General features: G+C 42.7%; 2 protein-coding genes across 3 annotated transcripts in view; one reads left to right on the top strand and one right to left on the bottom strand.

Annotated features, from left to right (window-relative positions):
- Positions 1-284: 284 nt before the first annotated feature.
- Positions 285-26,606, bottom strand: Aars1 (alanyl-tRNA synthetase 1). 2 transcript variants are annotated; one of them, XM_046434772.2, is made up of 21 exons: positions 26,544-26,606; positions 23,849-24,013; positions 18,369-18,557; positions 17,920-18,065; positions 14,701-14,892; positions 14,010-14,154; positions 13,486-13,631; positions 12,691-12,799; positions 12,398-12,548; positions 11,363-11,487; positions 10,745-10,889; positions 9,176-9,354; positions 7,270-7,383; positions 6,108-6,314; positions 5,226-5,410; positions 3,440-3,548; positions 2,652-2,765; positions 1,969-2,088; positions 1,751-1,837; positions 1,238-1,351; positions 285-822 (listed from the first exon to the last, which is right to left on the bottom strand). In XM_046434772.2, the coding sequence occupies exons 2-21, from the start codon at positions 23,990-23,992 to the stop codon at positions 637-639; spliced, it is 2,907 nt and encodes a 968-aa protein (XP_046290728.1). In that variant the 5' UTR covers positions 23,993-24,013; positions 26,544-26,606; the 3' UTR covers positions 285-636. The 2 variants fall into 2 exon arrangements, with proteins under 2 accessions (XP_046290728.1, XP_046290727.1); XM_046434771.1 differs by having other exon boundaries at positions 26,214-26,586.
- LOC124086498 (ATP-dependent RNA helicase DDX19B) overlaps positions 25,623-27,085 on the top strand; it is a 30,569-nt gene continuing 29,106 nt past the window's right edge. The window contains exon 1 of the mRNA XM_046434774.2: positions 25,623-25,701. Coding sequence (XP_046290730.1) covers positions 25,693-25,701 — 9 coding nt within the window. The 5' untranslated portion in view covers positions 25,623-25,692. The remainder of the gene's footprint in view (positions 25,702-27,085) is intronic.

Raw genomic sequence — 27,085 nt, 5'->3', positions numbered from 1 at the left:
GAGGCTGGTCTCAAATTTGCAATTCTCCTGCTTCACTTTCTAAGTAGCTGGGATTACAGATGTGTGCCATCACATCTGGCTCATTTCTATTGAATTATTAATACCTCTCTTCATCTCACCCTACCTAGTTTGCCTCTACCTCCACAAATGTCTTGAGGTAATTTCTGGGGACTCAGGGGCCTGACTCAGTAAGGACTGCAACCAGGAACCAGCTGGAACACAGCATAAATTTTACAGGAGTCCCTCAGGAGAAGCAGGGACACAGATCACATGGCAGCATCAAGTTATTGCACATGGTCCTTTTATTCTCTGCAGCAAAAAGTTTTCCTACCTGCAGACCCAGAACTCTCTGGTTGGCAGAGAACTGTTATCTACAGACACGAGCATGAAGTTGTTAAATAGCAATCCTGGGGTAGTAGTTCTAAACAGATGGCATTGATATAAAGGGCAGTAATGTAATGGGGCACTGAGTCACAGGATGGCTCTCAGGTGTGTTCCAGTTACTGCTGGGTTAGGACGGATGGCTCTGTTTATAAAGTTCCAAGATTCTAATGTCCTTGTGGCAGATGGAGAGCTCCCAGCTGGACTGATGTATCCGGGTGAGGGAGACACCTGCCAGTGAGAGCCCCCCTCCCCTCAGTTCTTCAAATCTCCTAGGCGGAGCTGGGCAAAGGAAGTGGCCAGCTGTAGTGCCTCCTGCAGGCAGCCCACATTCTTGCCTGTGGCCTGGGCAGACACGTCCTTGCCACCACCTTTGCCATCCATCAGGCCTGACACCTGCTGTACCCACTCACTGGCTTTTAAGCCCCGGTTGGCTGCATTCTGAAAGACAGGAAGGGGAAGTGGGAGTCAGGTCAGAGGATAGGATTAAAGGGGCATGGAGGGAAAGCCACTGTTACCCGCCCCCTGCCCTGGGTGTTGCTGCCAGAGGCCGAGACATACTCTACAAATGGTAGAGGATTAGTCAGTGGCCACTGCCAGGATGAAGAAGAGTGGCTAAGCCAGAAGTCAGCCAGTACAGTCACACATAGTCACAAATGAAAAGGCCTGAGGGTAAGTGGTACTGAAAAAGGTGACACACAGGTGGGCAGGAGGTTGGCAGTTTTTTACAAGGGCTGCACAAACATAAATGGGTCTCAGCAAACAACAGAAGAACCAAACTCTGAGAAGCCAGATTGTGCTTCCCAGAGGTGCAGAGGTTTACAGGCTTTGGAATAAGGTTGCAGGGAGTTCTGACCTGGGTGACTTGACACAAGCAGGTGATCTTGCCAGCCTCATTGTCCACTGTGAAGAGCATGGCAGACGTCTGTGGGGAATGCGTCTTGAAAAGCTTCAAGGCTTCATTCAGAGCCTACAGGGGGAACCTAGTGTTAGGCTAGGGCCCTGGGGCAGGAGGCCCTGCTCTAAATCAGGGAGTTTACAGAGCTCAGCCCTCAAGCCACCACCCCAATTCCTTCCAAGAGCAGGTGCTGTCCCTGGGAGCCTGTATGAAGAAGGACCAATCCCAGAGCCCTGCCCACATTCTAGCTCTGAAGTTTGCCTTATAACTCCAGGGAGCTGCTCCTTCTTCCAGCTCATATTTCTCCATGGCTTAGTCTAACCTTAATCCTAGACAGCGAGCCCTCAGTTGACCACATGGCTCAGAGACTCAAAGCCCACCCATCTGCCACCAGAAGGCTGATGAGGCCTAGAAGGAAGGGGACATGCAGTGGACAGGCCGGGAAGTGCCCAGACCCTAGCCCCTGATTGCCTTGGCTGAGGCGCCGCTCTCCATCTCCAGGATAACCAGAGGCTGGTTGGGGTTGCTGTCGATGAGCTGCTTTGTCCTCTCCAACACCTACAAGAAGGAAGTCCAGCAGAGTGTCAGGCCAAAGGCCCAGACCCCGAAACCCAGGCAGCAGTCACCCCAGACTTTGTCCAGGAAATCCTCTTGGCTCCCTTCCTGCCACCAGCACAGCCAGGACTCACTCGCTTTTGGACGTCAGCTTTGCTAGCGCGGTCTAGGTCATCCATGATCTTCTTCAGGGATTTCAGAGTCTCTCGCAATTCGTCCTTCTGCCACTGGGGGATGACTGCAGTGGCCAGTGCCTGGAACAGGAACCAGAAGACTAACTGGCTCTGGGCTACATGGTGCTAGGATATGAAGCTCCAGCCTACCCCACCCTTCTTTTAAACAAAAGTCCTCTCCAGCTTGTGTCTAGGAAAAGATATCTGCTGGTCTTGAGACCAGTCACTGTAGCAATTGTAGCAGTTGTCACAAGCAGGGCTAGAGAGAAAGGGGCACTATAAAGAGGGCTCAGCTCTCATGTAAGACCTGGTCCTTACCAGTCCATGAGCACAGCTGAGAAGGCTTAGGGGAAGTTCCAGATGTTAAGAATCATCAGGCAGGCCTGGAAACAGTGGACACTCTCCCTCCACACCTCCCTCACCCCCACTCATGCTTAGAAAGGGCTCTCCTGCCAGCTGTACTGGAAGCAGTAGGCAGGGTCCAGAGATTTGTAGGCCAGCATCAAAAAAGTCCCCTTTGCAAGGCCACTGGATAACAAGTCAGCCCAGAGGCTACAGTGAGAGTTCCTTAAGAACAGGGAGGGCCTTGCTCCATAGGCACACAAGCAATGAGCAGGCCAAGGAGGGAGTAAGGCTGTCCTTACCTCACCAAGGTCAGCAATCTCCCTCTGTACATCCTTGTTTGGTGCGGTCTGGGCCTTCACTTTGGCCTCCATAACAGACAGAGATTTCTTCAAGCTCTCTGCCTTCCTGAGGGCCTGGGAAGGGGACAGTCAGATCTATAAATCTGAGTCATCCCCCACTGGTCTCACAGCTCTGTCTATAAATAGCTACAGAAGCACCAACAGCACGTGTGGAGCACATGCTCTAAGAGACCAGAATTTTTTTTCCTCCGGGAAGCAAATGCTGACAGCCTCCTGCCCCAGAAAGGAACACTTTCTTCACATGCCCAGTCAGCAAAAGTTGTCTGCTACGTCAGGCTCAGGATGTCCAAGAAATCATAAATCAGGAGCCCTTTTCAAACTGTGAAATGAATAGTCCTCGGGATTTGGCACAAACTATAGTTCCTACTCTCCGAACATGCACCTCTATGTCCTGCACCTCACACTAGGTAAACATCCTTAGGATAGGTGGAGAAGAGAGGGAACCCTTGAAGCCACAGCAAAACTTTGGCTTACCCTCCTAGACATGGATGTACTGAGACAGAATTTACATACATTTAAAAGATTAATCATAACAGCTGGGAGTTAAACATGACAATGTGGTGGTGGCTTTCTTCTGCCAGGTAGAGTTAACTGGAGGACAGGTGGGGGTAGCAATCTGGATTTTCCTTCTGACTATAGCAGCTACAGAACTGTTTGCTCCATGGATTCCCAAAATGGGCTCCCCCTGCCTTGTTCAAATAAACTACACACCTGCCTGCTGTGCTCACCTTCTGAGCTTCAGCACCTGTGACAGCAACAATCCTCCTGATACCCTTGGCAATAGCTTCTTCAGTCACAATCACAAAAGCTCCTGCGTGACTTGAATTCCGCAGATGCCTGAATGGCAGAACACAAAATCAGGAGTGAAAGGAAGCCCAGATGAAAAGAAAGGAAGCCCAGGATCCCTAGCCACCTCCCTACCCCTGGGGAGCCCATAGCTGCTAGGCTGAACCCCATGAGGTCATCATCCCTCAGAGAACAGTGGGTAATTCCCTCGTATTTAAGGAAATTTCAGAACACAGCTCTGGCTAAATAAGAACAGTAGAAGCTGTAAGGGAAAGAGAGAGAAGGCCTGGGCTTAAGAGTGTTCTGACACTGGGTAGACACCATCCCTCTGGGTTTCAGTCTTTTCATGTATAAAACGGGGATAATTCTCCCCCACATGGCTGTTGTGAAATCAAATAAAATAAACATGAAGGTGCTCTATAATCCCTAACATCCAATATTAGGGCTGACAGGCTCTACATGACATAGGCTCTACATGACGTTTTTGGTCCTTTGGTGGAATGTAAGCTATATTTTTATATTCCTGCTCACAAGGTGAGAATATTGGAGGATTAGTTTTGACATCTTTCCACAACCCCTTAAACAAATAGGGTCTTATTCCTCAATAATTCTCACAGTCATTCTGTGAGGGTGGTATGAAGTCTTTGAAAGTTGTTTCAGGTTTTCGGGAAGAAGTGGCATTTACTTGAAGGCCCAATTCAGTTGGCAGAGGCCTAGGACTTGCTCCCTTAGGTCCATCACTTGCCCTCCATACACCCCACCTGTTCACAGCCTAAGGCCTGTAGGAAACCCTGGCTAGGCTTGGCTATCGCCTTAAGAATGTTCTTTCCACCAGGCTTACTCTGAAACTTTCCAAACCACCAAGACCTTCCCTAAAAGACCCCACTAGCTCTGAGGGAATATAAGTTGATAGAAACAAGTGGCTCTCCCAGGCTGTCTAAGCCAGGTCTACCTCATAGCCTGCTCAGGGGCTCTGAGACAACAGGCTTAATTCCTCAGATGCTGCTAAAGCTAGCAAAGGAAATGAGGTGAGGTGCCAGGAATGAATGGGGCTGAGACCAGACCAAGAGCTCCACGAGCACTTCATGGCCTTGCTGAATCCTGAATTCACACCAGCATTCTTGTTAGGGTCAGCCCAGGGAATTTAGGCTAAGTGTGTACACAATGCTTTTTACCTCCTCTTCCAGGAAAAGTATTTCATCACAAACCCAGGAAATGTTAATGTCAGACACTGAAGGCTCTGATTAGAGCACTGGGATTCTTGACAATACTATTTAGCAAGCGTATATCTGTGGACTTCATTTCAACCTTGGAAAAACCAGAGTTGGGGGCTGGAAATGTAGTTCATTGGTATACTGCTTGCCTAATATGTGCAAGACTCTGGGTTCCATCTCCAGCATAGTAAAACAAACAAACAAACAAATAAATAAATAATAAGCAAGCAAGCAAGAAAGGAAGCCAGCCAGGCACAATGGCACAAGCCTGAATCTCAACTATCTGGGAGACTGGAGGCAAGAGGATCATAAATATGAGGTCGGTCTGAGCAACTTAGTGAGACCCTATCTCAAAATAAAATGAGCTAGGGATACAGCCTAAGGAGAGAAGGAGGAAGAAGTGAGAAAGGAAAGAAGACATGAGCTAATCTAGCTAGCTTATTACCTCAAAGGTATTGCCAATTTAACAAAAGGCAGGTGCCACATCTATTGCTGCTCCTCCCACAGTACTCACGTTCCACCACAGAATTCAACTGAAGTGAGGGAACCAGCAGGCCCAGAGGGGTCATCCAACAGCTCAGACACTGGGACCCCAATGGAGACAACTCGCACAGGATCGGGATAAGTTTCATCAAACACAGCCCGCAAGCCCTGGATGGCTTTTGCTGCTGCCAGGGGACAATCTTGGGTGTAGACAGGCTGCCAAGAAAGAAGAAAAAAAAAAAAAAAAAACTGGGAAAAAATATTTCCTGAAGATGAACCAAGAGGCACAGAGAACAGCTACACGAGAGGCTGAGGCAGGAGGATCACAAGTTCAAGGCCAGCCTTTGCATCTTATTGGGTTCAGTGGTGTGGACCTATTGGCAGGACTCCAAGGCTCTAACCCTAGCTCTGCCTGGCATGTGCCCCAAGCCTCCTGAAATAATGTACCAGTACAAGACAAAGGGATCAAGATGGGAATTTCCAACATTTTGTTAAACTGTAAGCCAATTCACATGTGGATGCATGTAGGTAAATAGACATTAAACAGAAATATAGCTGGGCACAGTGATACATGCTTGTAGTCCCAGATACTTTGGAGGCTGAAATGGGGGGATCACTTCAGACAAGACGTTTGAGACCAGCCTGAACAACACAGAGAGAATCTACACACATAGAAACAGATAACTAGAAGAGGTCTGGTTGTCCTAAGGAGGGAACAGGTTAAAGACTGCTCTTTCCCACCACCAAACACCACCTTTGCCCACTACAAAAGCAGTTTGGAAAATTACCTGTTTTAAGCAAAGCTATGTGCAAGACACAATATGGTATAATAGAATGAAAGCACTTGAACTGCTGAGCCTCCATGATAAATGGGAAAGGGTGACGGTCATGAACTTAGACAAGTCCAACCTACCTTGGCTGCCTCAATCATCTCATTAGCAATCTCTTCGGCCTTCTTGATCTGTTGGGTGGACATAGCTCCCTTAGCAGTGAAGTCAAATCGAAGACGATCAGGAGCAACCAGTGAGCCTTTCTGATCAGCTTCCCCAAGCACTGAGCGCAGGGCAAAGTTCAGAATGTGCGTAGCTGTGTGGTTGCTCATGACAGGTCTCCGCCGGGGCTGTAAAGGGGAGAGGTGGCTGATATTTGGGGAATGATTGGATAGCTATAACAAATGGCCAGTCATCCCCCAATACTAGAATTTTCAGTTAGATACATGGCTGTCCAGAGTAAAAACTTCATTTTCTAGCTTCCCTTGAAGGCAGTAAGTTCTGGCATATGACTAAGTTCTGGCAAAGAGGATGTGAGCAGAAGTGATTAGTACCCTTAAGAGAAGGGGTGTGCACCTTTCACTTTCACAAACCAGAATAGTCAACTATGGCCTATGGGCCAAATCTGGCCTATTGTCTATTTTTATAAATAGTTTTTTTGGAAAACAGTTAAACTCATTCATTCACATACTGTCTACAGCTGCCTGTGCACTGCTAGAGCAGAACTGAGTAATTGTGATAGATAGCATGTGGTCCACAATGCCAAAATAGTTACCATCTGCCCCTTCATGAAAAATAATTTGCTAACCTCTAGTGTAGACCATGGGTCTGATAGTTATCATTACAGACCATGAAGTCTTGGGCAAACCCCAGGAATGATGGAGCACCAAGTGAGGAGAGGCTGAGCTCTGTAATTCTGTGGAGCAGAGTCTTATGTTACCTTGGACTTCTAGGTGTGAAATATACATTGCTATCTCACTTTAAACTATGGTTTTGGAGCTCTGCTATCACATGCAGTAGAGCCTAGTTCTTAACTAATTTAAGCTTCTGAAGAAGTGCTTAATGTTAGAAGAGAAATCCATGAAACAAGTCCATAGGATCTCAACAGAAAGTAGTGGTAAAACCACTGTCGAAGGAACATGCAGGTTTTACTCAGTCACATTCCTCACAAGCCATAAAATGTACCAAAATTTACTCCTGCACCCTACTTATAATTTCACTTAGGAAGGACAATGATGGGACAATATAAAACTGAAGGAGATGATTACTAACAAGATCCATAGGGGCCAATATTATGCAACTCACCTCATCAATAAATAGCCGGACCTGATCCCCTACTTTCAAGTTGCCGTAGATTGTTCCTATGTGGAGCACATACCCTCCTCGCACCTGAGCATTCTTCACTGTGAACTCAGTTTTCTAAGGGGAGTCAAGCAAGAAACCAACAAATTATTTTTTCAAGAAACATCAATTCTCTCTCTAAATTTATGTGTGAGCCTAGTGTGGTGGTGTATACCTGTGATCCCCATGACTCAGGAGGATGAGGCAGGAAGACTACAAGTTCAAAACCAGCGTCAGCAACTTAGCAAGGCCCTAAACAACTTAGGGCAACCCCATCTCAAAATATAAAAAGGTCGGGGCTGGGGTTGTGGCTCAGTGGTAGAGCGCTTGCCTAGCATAAGCGAGGCCCTGGGTTTGATCCTCAGCCCCACATAAAAATAAATAAGTAAAATAAAGATATTGTATCCAACTGCAAATAAAAAATAAATATTTTTAAAAAATAAAAATAAAAAGATCTGGAGATGTCGCTTAGTGGTATATTGCCCTAGATTCAATCCATGGTACCCAACAAAAACAAAACAAAAAAAATCTAAGTGTGTGTGTGTATAAATTCACATTAAAATTAAATTCATATATGTTAAATATTAAAATTAAAATTAACATGTATAAAAATTCTCTCTTCAGGGGCTGGGGATGTATCTCAGTGACAGAATGCTTGCCTACTAAGCAAAAGGCTGTGGGTTCAATCCCCAATACTGAGAGGAAAAAAAATTCTACCTTTACATATATAAATTGGACACATACATGTATTCTCTTAAGACAATCTTGGGGCTGGGGATATAACTCAGTTTGTAGAGTGCTTGCCTTACATGCACAAAGTCCTGGGTTCAAACCCCAGCACTACAAAAAAAAAAAAAAAAAAAAAAAAAAAAAAAAGCCCTCTTTAGTGGTTTCTATCTATATACATATATATAATACCATTACATGTGTTAAATATACATACATATACACAAGATTGAGAAGCATCTTCAAGAATTTGAAAGCCATTATAAGTAACCAGACAGTGTTTCATCCAGGCCAAACCTGGCAGAGTGTGGTGGCACATGACTGTAATCCCAGCTACTTGGGAGGCTGAGGGAGCAGGATAATAAGTTCGAGGACAGTTTCAGAAACTGAGACCCTGTCTCAAAATAAAAATGGCTAGGGATGTAGCTCAGTGATAAAGCACCTATAGGTTCAAACCCCAGTACTGGGGTGGGAAGCAGGTAGGAAAAAAAAACAGAAGCCAAACTCAGCAGTGGCTAAGCTAAGGGCCGAGTTTCCTACAAGGATGCTTGCCATTCAGAGAACTACCTCTCCTTATTCATGAGGAAAGAATGCAAGAACTAGGGATGACCCATGTACCCTGTTTCCAAGGATCTTCCTTACAAGGATACCTAATGGTCAGGAAAGCAACAAGTATAAGCAGCACCTCTGTTGGTTGTAGAAACACCGACAACGAAACCCAACTCAAAGATCTATTGAATGAATTGGTGTTAATATACTTTGTATACACCCAGAGATATGAAAAAATGTACTCTACATGTGTAATAAGAATTGTAATGGGGCTGGGGATGTGGCTCAAGCGGTAGTACGCTCTCCTGGCATGCGTGCGGCCCGGGTTCGAGCCTCAGCACCACATACAAACAAAGATGTTGTGTCCGCCGAAAACTAAAAAATAAATATTAAAAAATTCTCTCTCTCTCTCTCTCTTAAAAAAAAAAGAATTGTAATGCATTCTGCTGTTATATATAAGTTAAAAAACATTTTAATTAAAAAAAATATATCTATTAGGTGTGCTCCTCAAGGCCTGGAGTGCTGAGGAGCAAAAGAAGGTTCTGGGCTTCATAGTCATGCCTCCCTAGCTAACATGGAAGAACTGCTGGCTTACATCCTCGCTGCAGTCATCAACCTTCACCAGGTAGCCTTCATCGTAGATCTGCCCTCCTTGTTCAGCATAGAAACAGGTCTTGTCCAGCACCACTCCACACTCCTGGCCCGTAGACACCTCTTCCACAAACATCTTCTCCCTGCGCAGAGCCAACACCGTGGCCACTGCACTCTCAAACACTGCTCGGTGGAAATGCAAAGATGGGAGAAGACAAGATCAATGACTCTCGTGCACTTTGTTTTCTTTCTTTTTTGGTGTTGGGGAATCAAATCCAGGACTTCACCCATTGCTAGGCAAACACTACCACTGAGCTATGTCCCCAGCTCCATTCACACATTCCTAGATGGCTTTTGTTGGTTTTGATTTTTCAAATCCTTCTTAGGTCCTGATTGTCCAATTTTATTAAAAAGCAAGCCCATTACATGCTTTGTGCATGTAAGGCAAGCACTCTACAAACTGAGCTATATCCCCAGCCCCAAGAGTGTCTTAAGAGAATACATGTATGTGTACAATTTATATATGTAAAGGTAGAATTTTTTTTCCTCTCAGTATTGGGGATTGAACCCAGGGCCTTTTGCTTACTAGGCAAAAAAGAATTAGCAGGCTGGTTTTACACCACATGATGCAACACTCAATAGGGGGACTAATTGTCCCGGTTTCTAGGACTGAGGAGTTTCCTGAGATGCAAGCTTTCAGTGTTAACCCTGGGATAACTCTGGGCAAACTAGACAGTTGGTCACTCTAACTCATAGACACTGAATAGAAACTTGATAAATCTGATTAAATCTTTTAGTAACAAAGGTGGGTGCACTGGCACACGCCTGTAATCCCAGCTACTTAAGAGGCTGAGACAGGAGGATTGCAAGTTTGAGGCCAACTTCAGCTAAATAAAATATAAAAAGGACTGGGGATGTGGCTCAGTGGTTAAGTAGTACCCCTGGATTCAATCCCCAGTACCAAAAAAAGAATATATTCAATTTGTGTGATCACTTGGATAGACTTTGGTCTAAGACTGCTCTCTGATAGGGCAAAAATGCAAAAGCTTGTATTGCTTATTTATTTCTTTTGTTTCTTAACTTTAAAATGCTATATACTGATGCAAAATTCAATTGCCACTGTTTCAGGGTCAACTGCCTGATTCCTTGAAGGTGGTTACAAATTGAGGAAACTGGTAAAGGATACACAGAACCTCCCTGCAATTCTATTTTTTACAACGTCCTCTAACTGTAATTCTAGAATAAAGTTAATAAAAATGAAACCACCAGCCCAGGATGCTTTTGCGAATAAAAGTGCAGCACATCCAGGTGTGGTGGTGCAAGTCTATAGTACCAGCTACTTAGAAGCCTAGACAGAATTGCTTCTTGAGTCCAAGAGTTTGAGAGGTGCCTGGATAACAAAGCAAGACCCCATCTTTAAGAAAGAAAAAAAAAAAAAAAAAAAGAAATAGCCTGACACAACTGTATAGCATTAAGGGAAAGGCTTTTGGGAGATCTGCTGCAGGGCACCTGATCTCTCAAAACACTCTAGATAAGGGGCAGACAGCTCAGAAGAAGGAGCCCAGCAACATACCATAGCTACCATTGGAATCTGAATAGTAGTTATACTTTGGAGAATCGTCTGTGGCCTCCAGACCCGTTGCCCGAAGCTCTTCAATAGCATAAATGTCCAGCATAATGAGGTCTTCCCCACCTGCTCCTTTGCCCTGTGACTTCAGCTGTCAATAAGAGACAAGCGTTAGTTACCTTAAAGTGTGTAGGGGAAGAGAGCCTTAAAGCCTGGACCATATATATATACATACATACATACCTTGGGTATAGTTGCAAAACTATACCCAAGGTAAAGCTCTAGAACAGCATTTTCCAATCTTGGCACTCTACTGACATTTTCGGCCAGTTCATTATTTTTTGTGGACATGGTCTCTTGCATCAGAGAATGTAGAGTAGCATCCCTGGCCTATACTAACGAGATGACAAGAGCATCTCGCCCCTAGTTGTGAAAATCAGAGATATCTTCATGTATTATTGCCAAATGGCCCCAAAAGGTGCAAATTTACTCCCATTTGAGATCCTCTAGTCTAGGGAAAAAATTTCAAAGACCTCAATGGAAGGAAAGTCATGGTTGCTTTGTAGCCAAGTCTTGCCTGGGTTTCAAGGTATTGGGTTTCCTGATCACTCTCACATTCCTTACCTGGGCTAGTTTCCTCTCTTCTTCAAAGCCATCCATATCTACCACCATGCCCTTCTCTTCAGCAATCAGTCCAGTGAGATCCACTGGGAACCCATAGGTGTCATACAGGAGCCAAGCAGTGTCCCCTATATAGCACAAGGGAGTTGCATCAGAATAACATGGACAGCCCCCTTATTTTCCATGTGGAATCCTCCCAAGAGGATGCTGGGAATGACCAAAGGGATTAAAGTCAAGGCAAGTCAATATTAGTCCTTGGACTTGTCAGAATACCCATAAATCTATTGGAAGTGACCTGGAGGAAGTACAGGGTTCTTGGTAAAGTTCATTTCTTGATTTGAATTAGTGTGTTCAGTTTGAGAAAATTCAGATTCTTCCCTTTATACATAATACTTCAATTAAAAAAAAAAAAACAAAAAAAACTGGGCTTGTAATTCCAATGGCTTGGGAGGCTGAGGCGTGAGGATCGGGAGTTTAAAGCCAGTCTCAGCATTTCAGCAAGGCACTTAGCAACTCAGCGACCCTCTCTCTAAATAAAATACAAAAAATATGGCTGGGGATGTGGCTCAGTGGCTAAGCATCACTGGGTTCAATCCCCAGTACCAAAAAAACAAAACCAAAAACAAAAATCCTTTGAAATTAATTATCCACTTGGTGAAAAATAAAGCAAGTTGCAAAATGGTATATGCCAAATGTTCCCACTTTTGCTGAAAAGCATACACATATATACAAATACCTATGTGCATTTCAAGCATTTAGAGAAAAATCCTGAATACACCAAACTCTATTACCTCTGAAAGATAATTTGGGGAAAGGATTTTCACTTTTTACTTCTGTATTGTTTGAATACCTTACCATAATAAAGTATAACATTTATAATTTTACTCTTAATCCCATTTTACACCAAAAGCAGTTTGACCCAGCTATGCTCAGCCTCGGCACACATGGGAGCCCCATTGTAGGCCTGTGAATGAGGGCTTTGCCTTTCCTAGAAAGATGCCACAGCCAGTATGGAGGAAGCCACAAACTGTGCCTCACCAGGAATGGTCTTACAGTCTCCCAGGCTCTGAATTTTCCGGTCCAGGATGCGACGTCCTCTGCTGAGAGTCTTGAGAAACTGAACTTCTTCTTCATTAATGATGTCCTTCACCATGTCTGGGTCTTTCTTTAGCTCGGGAAATGCATCTCCCTGACAAAGAAGGGGGGTGCTCAAGCCAGAGACCATTCCAGGACCCTTCTTACAAATGCCCATTAATAACATGCTGCCTCCCACTCTATCCCTCTTAGAATATGGCTTTAGCACAAAAGAGGTACCAGAGAAATGAACCTACCAGGGACTGGACAACAACATCCACTAATGTAGCAAAGAAACCCCTGCTGGCATTGAGTTTCTCGTGGGAGTATCGAACAGCCCGGCGGAGAATCCGTCGCAACACGTACCTGTAAGAGGCAAAATCTAGTGCCCTGGCAGACAACATTCCCAGCTGAGGGTCCTGTCATAGCACCTTTATAATTCCACCCAAGACAACATGACCAACTTTCTGTCTTGCTTTTTTTTTTTTTTTTTGCGGTGCTAGAGACAGAACATAGGGCCTCATGTGTGCTAGGCAGGTGCTCTACTACTGAGCCACATCCCCAGCCCTTTGACTTGCTCCTGCATAGATTCTATCCTAATCCTGCTTCTTTTTGTTTTTCCCAAAGTCACTAAGATTAATTCCAGCATAAACTCAGTAATACACCCCCAACTGCATGTCAAAGATTAGCTAGGCTAAACCCTAGTTTGTTGTCTTTCCATGTTTGGCTACCCAGAGAGAGGCAAGAACAAACCAGATGCATGTGATCTCAGGCCCTTCCTGTCAGTAATAAAATTTCCTGGGGATAGTTAATATCTGAACCTATCCACCCCTGCCAAATTTCTATCATAAAACCTTAAATAAAAGACTCAAGATAGTGATAGAGTGGCATCTCTTTAACATAAGCAGAAATTCCCTTTATTCCTTAAAAAGAAAAAAATCCTTCCACCTACCCAGAAGACAAAAACCAATAATAAAGTCTGGTATTAAGTTTCAAAGAGTCATAAAACTCATGGTATCTGTCCAAATACTGCCCAGTATGTATATACTCACCCCCGCCCTGTGTTGTCAGGCCGGCCGCCATCAGCCAATGCCACAGTAATGGTCCGAGCATGATCAGCCAGCACCCTGTAGGCCATGTCAATCCCATCAGCATCCTCAGCACCAACTTTCCCAGTGTACGGCCGGGCACCTGTGCCCTACAGGTAAACACCCAGACAAGCCCATTAGCAGACAGCCCTTCTGGTGCTGCCTTGGCCAAGGAGGGTCTTAAAGGATTGAGGAGCATTGGGAGAAAGGATGACCATCTTGCCAGATCCCATAACCCCAGGAAAGGCGACCCTAGGAAAAGCAAAAACCCTCCTGCCAGCCCCTTACACTCAACAAATTGTACTGTCTTGTGCCTAGAGTCTCATGCTACTGGCAATGAAATAAGCATATGGTAAAAGGTACCAATGGCTGACAAAGCATATAGTGATTTATCTTTGAGATTTATCTTTGAGTGCTGCAAAGATCATCAGCACTGCAAAGCCTAGAAACCTCCATGGAAGTTTCAATCTTTGCAACAGGACCAATACCTTCTGAATGGCTTCAAAGTAAGGAACAAAAAGGTCAGTGTCATAGTTAGACATCTTGTTCTGCAGCACAGACACCAGTCGCTCCAGCCCCATCCCTGTGTCAATGCTTTTCTTGGGAAGAGGTTTCAGAATGCCATCGGTCTCCCTGTATAATCCAGAGAAAGGAAGAAGCTGAAGCAAGGACTCAGGTTGTCACCTCTTCAGGTCCTGCTGGTCAAAACTCACAATGCAGTTTATAGCCTGTGACTATTTGTCACTTGCTTTTGTCTGGTTTGGTGACAGGGGAGGGGAGGAGAGAAAGGCAAAAGAAAGGGTAGTACTTTGGGGTCCATTTTAGAATGAGGAACGCTTCAGAGAAATGAGCTTTAAAATAGCAGCTCAAATGTCAACAGGAACACCATTACAGGAGTAGCCCTCAAGGTACTATAAGGGATAAAATTAGTTTATAAAAGAATAGGCTTAGCTCTACCACAGAGATCAGTGGAGAAACCTGAGAATAAAATTTAAAGAACTGCCATAAGATCTCACGTCTCTAGAGGTGACATGAGTATTGCTCCACTGTCCCTAAAGATTAGGGTCTGAAAAGAAACCTTCAGCCACAAAGACGGTCACGTAGCTGATTCCTCTTTCTCTGCTTGACTCAAGGAAAGGTTCTCCTCTTAGCAGGATTGAAGCAGGATCCCATTGCTACCTGTTATACTGGATGAACACAAGGTTCCAGATCTCTAGCACATTGGGGTCATCCTGATTGACGAGGTGTGCAGCATCCCGACCACCAATCCGGTCATAATGGATCTCACTGCAGGGACCACATGGGCCTGTGTCACCCATCTCCCAGAAGTTATCCTTCATGTTGCCAGGGAGAATTTTGGTGTCATCCAGCCTACACACAACAGGAAAGATAAGCCCAGTTACAGTCACTGACAAGAATCCTGCCAAGACTTGCTTCCACCACAAAAAGAGATCCTTATGATTTCTCCTAAAGAAGGCCTGCTCTTTGCAATTACTAATATTAAGCCTAGCCTACACACAAATCCTAATAAAGTTTATTTTATTTTATTTTTTTACTTTGAGACAGGGTCTCACTAAGTTGCTTAAGGCCTCACTAAGTTGCTCAGGCTGGCTATGAACTAGAGATCCTCCTGCCTAAGCCACCCCAACCACTGGGATTATAAACCTGCACCACCATGCCCAGCTAACAAATGTTTTCTTTGCAAATGATCCTTCATCTTTCAAAATGACTGTTATGCTTTGTAAGTGGAGGTGGTCTGTTCATAACAAAACTCATCAAATTCAACTGCTTAGGGCCTGGGGGCATAGCTCAGTGGCTATATGAATGCTTAGCATGAGGCCCTGGGTTTAAACCCCAGCTCCCCCCTCCAAAAAAAAAAAAAAGGAAAAAAGGAAGGAAAATTTAATAGTTAATGTAATAGTGTTGAGAGGTGGTGGGACTTTTAGAGGTAATTTGGTCATGAAGACTTAACCTTCAAGAAGAGATTAATATAGCTCCTGCAAGATGGGGTTAGTTAAGCTGGACACAGTTGCACTGTGGCTTTGGAGGCTGAGACAGGATAGCAAGTTCAAAGTCAGCCTCAGCAACTTAGGCTCTAAGTAACTCAGTGAGACCATGTCTCAAAAACATAAAGAGGGCTGGGGATGTGGCTCATTAGTTAAGTGCCTCTGGGTATGGATATGGGTCAGTGGTTAAGTACTTCTAGGTTTAATCCAGGTACCAAAAAAAGAGGGGGGTGGGGAAGGAGGGAGAGGGCGTTAGTAATATTGAGAGCAGAGTTCTGTGAGTGTATGAGGCTGGGCATCAAACTCAGGGCCACATGCTTGCTAAGTACACACTTTACCACTAAGCAACACTCCCAGCTCAAAAAAAAAAGAATTAAAAGAATTAAAAACCATTTGCTTTGTTGAAAGTTGCTAAATAATAAAGCACTCAAAAGAGATCTTGCTCATTTGATAAACAAAGTACAGGATATATATAAAGTCAAGTAAAACAAGATTTAAGTACAGTGAAAGTAATTTTTTTTTTTTAAAAGTCAGCCACAGTGGCACATGCCTATAACCCCAGCTACTTGTGAGGCTAAGGCAGGAGGATCTCAAGTTTAGGACAGCCTGGGAAACTTAGTGAGACTTGTTTGTCTCAAAAAGCAAAGCAGGGTAGGGGGCATGGCTAAGTTGGTTCCATCTGCATTACAAAAAAAAAAAAATCAATTAAGAAAAGACAGGGCTATGGTTGTGGTTCCGCGGTAGAGCACTCGCCTAGCATGTGCAAGGCTCTGGGTTCGATCCTCAGCAACACATGAAAATAAATAAAAATAAAGGCACGTGTCCAACAACAACTAAAAAAAAATTATAAAAAAAAAGAACAAATGATACAATACTGCGTCCAAGTATAACAAGAGAGTTAATAAGAAAATAAGACAATGACAACATGGACACCCCAGTCCCCTATATTCAGATTCTCCTTGATACCGCACAAATACTATTAAGATTTCAATATTATTTTAAGTGTTCAAACACAAACACATATAACTCATCCATTGTGTTCACTTTTATAATACATTATACATTAAACTTTAAAAATTTTTCTTTTTTCTAATCCTGTTTGATACCATTACATTTTCATAAGAAATAAACTATTTCATATAAAGAACACCACTTTTGAAAAAAACTAGTCTACAAAAATATGAAAAAGGGCTGGAAGACTACATACAGAGTATACAATTACTGAAAAATGATTAATATTAGAGACTTTCATTTCCTATTTTCAACATTTCAATAGCATTTAAATGTTTACAACACATGCATTAGAAACACAATTTTTTTTTGGGGGGGGGGGTGGGAAAGGTAATGGGAATTGAACCTGCGACACTTTATCACTGAACTACATCAACAGCCCTTTTTATTTTGTGACAGATCTTGCTAAGTTGCAGAAGCTGCCCTCAAACGTGAGATCCTCCTGCCTCAGCCTCCAGAGATTATAGACAGGCAACACTGCTCCTGGCTAGATACACAATTTTTTTTATATTTAATTTTTTTTAGTTGTAGTTGGACATAATACCTTTATTTTATTTATTTATTTATTTTATGTGATGCTGAGGATCAAACCCAAGGCCTCACACATCCTAGGTGAGCGCTCTACTGCTGAGCCACAACCCTAGCCTCAGATACACAATTTTTTTAAAAAATATTTTTTAGTTGTTGATGAACCTTTATTTTATTTATTTGTATATGGTACTGAGAATTGAACCCAGTGTGTCACGCATGCTAGGCAATGCTACCACTGAACCACAACCCCAGCCCCTATATACACAATTTTTAAAAATTTATAAAACACAAAAAATGAGGGACTCTTGTGTCAGCTTTCAACAATAGAATGACTGAACATACTAAGAAGCAATGAAGCCGGGTGTGATGACACATGCCTGTAATCCCAGGGGCTTGGGAGGCTGAGACAGGAAGATTGTGAGTTTAAAGCCAGCCTCAGCAACAGTGAGGCACTAAGCAACTCAGTGAGACCCTGTCTCTAAATAAAATACAAAATAGGGCTGGGGATATGGCTCAGTGGTGGAGTGTCCCTAAGTTCAATCCCCAGTACCCCCCCCCCCCAAAGCAATGAATACATCAAAAGATATTTACTCCTGGGGCTAGAGATATGTCCAGTGTAGAACATGTGCCTAGCAAAGCTCTGGTTTTGGAACCCCAGCAGAGGAGGAAAAATAAAAAAAGAATAATTACTCTCAGTCACCCTAACGTACATCACAAACAAACATCCCAAAATGAGAAATGGCAATGTACTTAAAACCATAAGATTTTGAAATCAAAATCATAAACTCTGGCACTGACTTTAGTAATCACTTATTCCTCTCTACTCTCTGCAAATGAGTCGCATTCTTACCCCAAATTTTGCCAGATCTGTTTGCACTCCAGATCTGGTTCTAAGCCAGCTGCTTCATCTCCACCAAAGTATGTAACATACAGTCTTTCAACTGGAATGCCAAATTCTTGGGTGAGAAGTTCCAGAGCCATTTTACAGGCCAATTCCTACAAAAATAACAAAATGAAAGATAAAGAACATGGCCAAACCAAAATATCCTGAGAACATGAAAACTATAATATCTTCACTATAAACTCAACCAAATTCAGGATGAATTTATGTAAGAAATACAAACTGAAATCATCAAATCACAGATATTATTTCTAGGGGTATTAGAATTAACAAATGTCCTTCACTATTAATCTTCTAGATGATAATATTTCATGCTTTAAAACAAACAAACTTGTTTCCTTACTGGAAATGATCCCTTTATTTAATAAACTCCAAAGGTTCTTCTGCACTGAGCTTACCTTGAAGTAATCTCCAAAAGACCAGGAGCCCAGCATCTCAAAGAAGGTGTGATGGTAAACATCCTTGCCCACATCATCCAGGTCATTATGTTTGCCTCCAGCCCTGATGCATTTCTGGGTATTGGCTGCTCTGCTCAGTTTTGCCATAGGGTGAGATGGATCAATAGTGTTCAAGAAGATAGGTTTGAACTAAAAAAAGAGAACAGGACAGTATGACTTTTGAGCTGCAGATTATGTCAGGTGGCCACAACCTGGCAGGAAAAGAACACACACAAATTGTGCTTTGGATTTAGTGAGCCTAGAACATAAGCACTTAGAAGCAGGTAGCTTGATGGAACAAGGCAGAAGTGAGCAGCTTCTTCCCAAAACTAATTCCCTAAGGATTTCCACCACTGCCAAAGATACCACCTATGCTAGGGAAGACCTGCCAGATGGAAGTGGCCAAGGGTTTTTCTTCTTCACAAGTCTCCAATGTTCAGGGTTTATGTAATCCTCCTGGAAGAATTTATTCTAAAAATTGATATGCTTGTTTAGGAATAAAAGTGAGAAAGAAAATTTGAGACATATTAATGGAGTGAAATTTGCACAGCTTGGTGAATAACTTAATGTGTAGAAATAGTATTTCCTTGCTGAGGACTTTTCCAATCATACTTAGATGTATCACTGCTATTAGCTTTGTCTTACTCTTCCCAGTAGGAAATGTCCATTTAAGCACCATTACATGTAACCATGTAATAAGTTAATTAAAATCAAATAATTAGTAATTATGATTATTACTATTATTTTTGAGTGTTGGGGATCACATCCAGGCCTCAGATATGCTAAGCATGTTCTCCATCACTGAGCTATGGCCCCAGCCTTAATTAATAATTTAAAAAATTAAAAATTCTGTTTCTTATTATAGGTGGTGCACACCTATAATCCCAGCAGCTCAGGAGGCTGAGGCAGGAAGATCTCAAGTTCAAAGCCAGTCTCAGCAACTTAGGGAGGTCCTAAGCAACTCAGAAAGACCCTGTCTCTAAATAAAATATAAAAAAGGGCTACAGATGTGGTTCAGTGGTTAAATGCCCCTGAGTTCAATCCCTGGTACCAAAAAACAAACAAATAACAATAACAACAACAAAAAAAAAACCCAGTTTCTTCGTCACACTAACTTGGTAATTCCATGTGTTTGGTTGCTACCATATTGGGCCACAAAGATATGAACATTTCCATCATTGTAAAAAGTCTACTGAATAGTCCTGTGCTAGATTATGAACTCCTTAAATATAAAAATTACCTCACCCATCTCTATACATCCTGAGACTGGCATAATCCCTAAAAAAAAGTAGAAGTCCAAAAAATACCATTTTAAATTGCTTAAAGAAAAAAAGAAGGTTAAGCTATTTATGATCTTGAGGCAAAGTAGCACAAAAAAAGTTTAGGAAATGACTGCCTAGATTCAAATCCACAATCTGGCATTTACCAGCTATGTAAGCAGAGGCTACTGATTTAGAGCTTTTAGCACTCCCGTAGGGATGACAACAGTGAAAGTTAAATGAGTCAACTATGTGGGAGACAACAGTACTAGCACACAGCAAGTACTACACACAGGTTAACAGTTCCTATTATTAGGAGAATATTTCCAAACACTGGACCTCTGTGGTTCTTACAGAAGCAGCTCATTTGCGAGAAGACAGTTTGTGCCCTGGTATGCCTGAATAGAACAGAACCTTTCCAGTGTTCCAGAAAACCCACCCCCTTGAAAGAGTCCACCTGAAATCATGTCCCATTTCCAGATGTATGCAGAAGACTCCTATATAACTGAAAGCATGTTTCATAATTTTATAGTTAATGATATAAAAGGAAGAAAATGTTCCCACTGCTTCCAAGTTTCCATACCAAATACATCTGAGAGAAAATAAAATGTTAATTTATCCCAGAGAGCATCCAAATGGCTGGTGGATCCCTGGGCCTGGGCTGCAGGGGAATCATAGTAGAAAGCCCTGAGAGCACTACCTAACCTGCATCCACTTCCAAGCAAGGATCACCCTAGTAAACATTTCTCAATGCCACAGACTAACCGAAAAACTTCCTTTAAATTCCTTTAAGCTGGGTGTTGTGGTGCACTCCTGCAATCCCAGTGACTTAGGAAGCTGAGATAAAAAAAATCACAAGTTTAAGGCTAACCTGGGCAAATTAGGGACCCATGTCTCAAAAGAAAAAAGAAAAAAAAGGCTGAAATGTAGCTCATTGAGAGCTTGTCCCCAAGTTCAATTCGCAGCACTGAAACTAAATTAAAAACTAAACTCCTTGGGGCTGGGGCTGGGGCTCAGTGGTAAAGTGCTTGCCTAGCCTGCATGAGGCACTGGGTTAGATCCTCAGCACCACATAAAAATAAACAAATAAAATAAAGAAATCCTGTCCATCTACAACTACCAAAATAAATAAATAAATAAAAATAAACTCCTTTATGAGGCTTGAGGCATAGTGCAGTGGTAGCATGTGCTAGACTCTAGGTTTCATCCCTGGCACCAAAAATGAAAACAAATAAAACAAACTCCTTTATGATTTCTTTTCTCTAGCAATAAAACTTCAAATATTTTGTGTTTGCCCCCAAACACAAAAACTAACAGTTTCTTCAGCAATGGATGTAATCTGGCATTGGTGGCCACCAGTTTCAGGAAAGGTGTCAAAAAGCCAGGCAACTCAGGAGGCTGAGGCAGTAGGATCATGAGTTTAAAGCTAGTCTCAGAACTTAGCAAAACCCTAAGCAACTCAGTGAGTCCCCTCTCTCAAAATAAAAAATAAAAAAGGCTGGGGATATGGCTCAATTGTTAAGTGCCCCTGGGTTCGTCCCCCAATACCCCCACAAAAAAACCAAACAAATAATGTATGGTCTATAAATGAAAGCAAACCTCTGAAAGAATCCTGAAGAACCAATTTATTTTATAAAAACAAAAACAAGGGGCCTGGGGTTGTGGCTGAGTGGTACAGTGCTCGCTTAGCACGTGCAAGGCCCTAGGTTCAATCCTCAGCACTACATAAAAATAAATAAATAATATAAAGGTATTGTGTTCAACTACAACTAAAAAAATAGATATTTTTTAAAAAAAGGGGGCTGGGGCTATGGCTCAGCGGTAGCACACTTGCCTGGCATGCGTGAGGCACTGGGTTCGATTCTCAGCACCACATATAAATAAATAAATAAGTAGAGTAAAAACAAACAAACAAACAAACAACAAACAAAAAAAAAAACAAGCCAAGTGCAGTGGTGCACGCCTGTAATCCCAGCGACTCAGGAAGTTGAGGCATAAGGATCATGAGTTCAAAGCCAGCCTCAGAAACTTATTAAGAACCAAAGCAACTCAGTGGGACCCTGTCTTTAAATAAAATACCAAATGGGCTGGGGATGTGGCTCAGTGGTTGAGTGCCCTTGAGTTCAATCCCTGGTACCAAAAAACAAGTCAGATATCCAGGGGCACACCTGTAATTCCAGCTACCCAGGAAGCTCAGACAGAAGACTTGAATCCAGGAGTTCAGAGCTACCATGGGCAACATTGAGACCCTCCCTGTCTGCAGAGGGGAGCAATAAAGGAAAAACTGGAGGAATGGGGATGTGACTCAATGGTAGATCACTTGCCTTGCAGTAGCACCCCCTCCTCCATAGAAAATCTTAATTAAGCTTCTCTAGAAATCTTCATCATAATTGATCTTAAGACTATCAGCAAAAAAATCTCTACAAAAGAGTTCAATGTAGTTAAGATTCCTATTTTCTGTTGCTCTATCTTACAATAATTAAATTTGGCCACAGTCCTGAAAGAGAACAGCACTCCAGATGCTCTTTACTACTTTTCACAAACATTTATCAACTTTCCTTTTTTTTTCTTTTGGTGCTGGTGATTGAATCCAGGGCCTTATGCATGCAAGGCAAGCACTCTTCCAACTGAGCTATATCCCCAGCCCCATTTATCGACTTTCTGGTAACAAAATATATATAATAATTTGTAAAGGTTTTCAAGGGAAGTGTGTCTATAAATGCAAAGTGTGATAAGAAAAACAGATTCTTTTAAGGAGGCCAGCTTCACAGAGATGTTTACATTTCAAATTCAAGAGAAGATGTTACTAATTGGGCTCCATGGTAACAGCTGGCAGGGGGAAGAAAGAAAGGAGAGAAGAAGCTCTCCCCTTCTCAGGTGCTGTCCTTGAAGGGTTAACTTGCCCAGAACAGTGAAAGAAAAAGCTGCTTTTGTGTGAACTTCTGAGCCCCTCCCCCTACACACTGGGCATAAAGTTCTGAAACTGCCTGAACTCAGGGTTCAGAGGGATTAATTGATTATACTGAGAGCTTTACCCTCTGAACTTGGCTGCAGCCAAATAAAACTGCTTCCTGCTGTCTTTGGTGTTCTGCCTCATCTGTCCCCTAAACAGCCTAGCATGTGTGAGGTCCTGAGGTTTGATCGCCAACAGTGTAAAAAAAAGAAAAGAAAAAAAAATTATTAAAAAAATTTTTGAACAAAATGCTGAATTTATTCATTACAAAAAAAAAAAAAGACAAAATTTTATAGACTAGATGGCAGACTATATTTTCTTACTTTTTCTGTTTTATTGAAGTGCTAGGGGTTGAACTCAGGGCCATAAGCTTGCTAGGGAAGTGCTCTATCACTAAGACACAACCCCAGACCCACACTATTATTTTTCTTTAGAGAGATAAATCACATCTCTCTCTCTCTCTTTTCTCTTTTTAAAATATATTTATTTTATTTATTTCTATGTGGTGCTGAGGATTGAATCCAGTGCCTCACATGTGTGAGGCAAGCACTCTACCACTTAGCTATAACCCCCCCAGCCCCTGAAGGTCTCTTATCATCATAAGTAAAAATAGTTAAGGTCTGAGTACTTACTATGTGCCAAATGCCATGTTAAACATTTTGTATGCACTATGCATTCTCTCTCTCTCTTTTTTTTTGGTACTCTGGTACCAGGGACTGAACCCAGGAACACTTAACCACTGAGCCACATCCCCAGACCTTTTTATTTTTATTTTGAGACAGGGTCTCACTAAGTTGCTTAGGGCCTCACTAAGTTGCTGAGGCTGGCTTTGAACTTTCGATCCTCTTGCCTCAGTCTCCCGCCCGAGACATTACAGGCCTGCATCACCATACCCAGCTTTCTTTTTCATTTTTCACTGAAATCTATGAGCAGGCAATATTATTCTTTGTTTCACAAAGAAACTAAGGTTCATGACTAGAATGTTCTGCAAGATCACATGTGAGGGCAGTGGTAGAGCACTTTGCCTAGCACTTGTGAGGTAACTTGGTTCAATCCTCAGCACCACATAAAAATAAATAAGGTTTATTTATTTTCCTTTTACAACTAAAAAAAATAAAAGATCACATGAGAAGTAACAGAACTGGGATTCTGTCTCACTCCAAGAACTGTATTTTTATCACTGCTCTGCTGCCTCCTATGTGGATAGTCAAGGAGAAAGAAATCCTTACCTGGTTCATGCCTGCATTGGCAAAGAGCAATGTGGGATCATCCAATGGGATAGTGGCAGATGAATGAACATAGGTGTGCTCATTTCTCTTGAAGAAATCTATAAATCGTGCCCGGATTTCACTTGCTGTTAGGGTTGAATCCATCTTGAAAGTCAACCCAAAGAACTTACCAAAGGAAAAAAAAGAAAAAGAAAAATCAAGGGAACTGGAACTAAAAATAGGCATTACATAAGATTCCCATTTCTCAAGCCAAGTCAAAGCAAGACATAGGTAAGCTATTTAATCTTAAAACCTCTATGTTGTAATGTCCAAGGCTAAAAACATCATCAAAGCGAAACTTGGCTACACCAACAAACAGCAACCCCATCCATTCTTTTTTTCATGCCAGTCTCAATAAGCTCAATACATCAACACACCAACTAGAGTAGGAGGATCCCAAGTTTGAGGGCCACCTCAGTAACTTAGACTCTGTCTCAATATAAAAAAATAAAAGAACAGGGGATATAATTCAGTGGTAGAGCATTTCTGGGTTCAATCCCCAGTACCACAAAAATAAATAGAAAAATGGAACCACCTTATTTATAACATTATCTAAAAGTCTCTAGAACTCTTTCTAGACACAACTCTACCTGAAATAAGTTATTTTGGCTGGAGTTTGGTTCCTTTTTTGTTTTGTTTTGTTTTTCTTTTTAAAGTAGTATCTACCTATTTATTCAACCAGGGTTTTGTGAGGATCGCCCCCCACACCAAAAAAATAACCTATTTGATTGGAAGTAATTTGTAAACTGTAAGTTCTGAAGGAACAAGATAGCTAATACTTTATGTCATTTAGCATAAAATATTTTCATGAGGAGGAACCAATAAAGATGCTCACAGTAAAACATGATACCTTGACTCTCAAGAGTTATGTTTAACTACAATTTCAATTGATTTATTCACCACTTAATCAACACATTACTCAAAACCCTTCTGGCAAAAAGAGTAAAACAGGCTGAAAACCAAAGAGTGGACTATAAATCTCACACATAGGAACTGGCTGTCCATGCTAAGAGTCAAGCCTTGAATTTTCAGAAACTTTCTCCTACCACATTCTTTCTCATCCCTCCCTGTCATGGCTCTCAAAGAATCTTAACTATGGTGGCAAAAATGAATTGATGGCAGTAATTCTTCCTTTGTAGCATTACATGGCCATTTGAAAATGTTCACCATGCTGGGTGAGGTGGCAAATGCCTATAACCCAGCAGCTTGGGAGGCTGAGACAAGAGGATCATGAGTTCAAAGCCAGCCTCAGCAACTGGGAGGCGCTAAGCAACTCAGTGAGACCCTGTGGATAAATAAAATACAAAATAGAGCTAGGGATGTGGCTCAGTGGTCAAGTGACCCTGAATCCAATCCCCAGTACCAAAAAAAAAAAAAAAAAGTTCACCATTTCTTTATTTAAATGGACCACTTGAGGTAGATAAGCAATTACATTCCAAAAGACATTTGAATTTCCCATTTTTGCTTACTCATTCAACATAATGAATGCATACTATGTGCAGGGAATCAAGAGGAACTACAGTATATGTCCTTCATGGGGAGACCATCATATACAGAAATAATTACAGTGTTGTACAAAATGATCTAATATGTTGGCTATAAGCCCTAAGGAGTCTGGGACTATCAAAAGCTGTGTCTCACTACAACTCATTCATTTTTTTTCAATAGAAAATCTACATGGGATACAGAGGTAGCACAAAGACAGGACTTCAAATTCCGCTTTCCAGCAGGAACTGTAAAGATTTTGGCTAGATTAAATCACACTGTGGCTCCAGGCACAGGACCTTGTAACAAGCTCTCTCTCCATGTGCCAGGTAAGCTCCCTACCCACCCCTACTTCTTTCCCTTTTCCTAGTTAAATTTTCCATTTTGATATCTGAATTCCAAAGAAACTTATTTAAGGAAGCCTTCGCTTCCGACATTAGACTCATAGCCCCAAGTGTCTCCCTTCGTAATTTCCAAATGCATTTGATGGCTGTTTAAGACCCGTCTCTCATCGGGATGTAAGTTACATCTCAGTGGGTACCGGGGCTGTTTTTGGCTATTACAGTTTATCCCCGGTATCTAATACACTGGTTGCTAAATGCCTATTTCATGATCATTTATACCAATCCTTTGACAACAAACTCGCATATTTTAAAGCACAATAGGAAACTCAGATTGTCTGAAAGAGTAATAGCAGAACATGATTCTCCGGGTAAGCCTGGGCTGGTATCAACTATTCCGTTAATTAATTAACTTATTTTTTATTAGTTGAGGAATTGAGGGAATAGCTCCCAGAAGGACTCCGACCATTCTGGTCACGCTTCTCTGAACCCCCACTCACCGCTAGGAGACTAAAATTGGGAACTCGATGGCCACCGTGATCCTCGCAAGGCCTGGGTCCTCAGCAACTCCACCCGAGACGGCTCCACCTCCAGGGCGCCAAGGGGCTGGCAAGGGCCGCTCTCGCGCTCCCGCCCGGACTCGGGCCCCGCTCCAGCCCAGGCCCGGCTTCCCGTGGCCACGCGGGAGCTGGCCCGGGCACCCCCGCAGTGCTCCTTTTCCCCTAGGCCCGGGTCCCTCCCAGAGCCGCAGAGATCTGAAATTTGCCTGCCACCCACTAGGGTCCCGTTCCTAACTCCTCCCTCAGAGCCCACCGGAGGCCCGAGGTTACCTGCTCTCTAAGAGGAGCAAAAGCACAGCAGTACCCGCCCCGGGCTACAACCCGCCGCAACCCGCATCGCCCTATCCAATCAGTGCGTGCCAAAGGAAAGTGCTCCGCTACGATCTACTCCTAGGAAATATTATTGGTCAACATATATGCCAATCAACTTGATCACGAATCAGCTTATTAATCGACTTCTGGAAAGGCGGCTCTAGCTTGGCTGATGCAATGGCTGAGAAAGATGGGCAGAGTATGTCACGTGACGGGGATGGAGGCTGGCTCCTGGAGACCGACATTTTGATTTCCTCATGGGAATTACTAACAGTTCACATAGTTAACAACAGCTGTAGCGTGTGTAGTAGAGGTCTTTGGTATACTTCTCTTAGTTCTAGTTATAGAATTATGTGCAGAACTCAACGGTTCTTATTGTGCTCATGTATACACTTGTTCTTCAGACCTTCAATTTCATGTGGAAGAAATGATCTAACAGTAAAAGACACCTGGCCCTCCATTTGTCTTTGAAAACTAAGCCGGGCATCGTGGCACAGGCC

This window comes from Marmota monax, unplaced genomic scaffold (genome assembly GCF_021218885.2).
Source record: "Marmota monax isolate L192 unplaced genomic scaffold, Marmota_monax_Labrador192_F-V1.1 WCK01_AAM20220418_F8-fsc00024, whole genome shotgun sequence".
Lineage (NCBI taxonomy): Eukaryota > Metazoa > Chordata > Mammalia > Rodentia > Sciuridae > Marmota > Marmota monax.
Note: the sequence above shows the minus strand (reverse complement) of the source record. Positions and strands in the feature narration are given on the sequence as shown.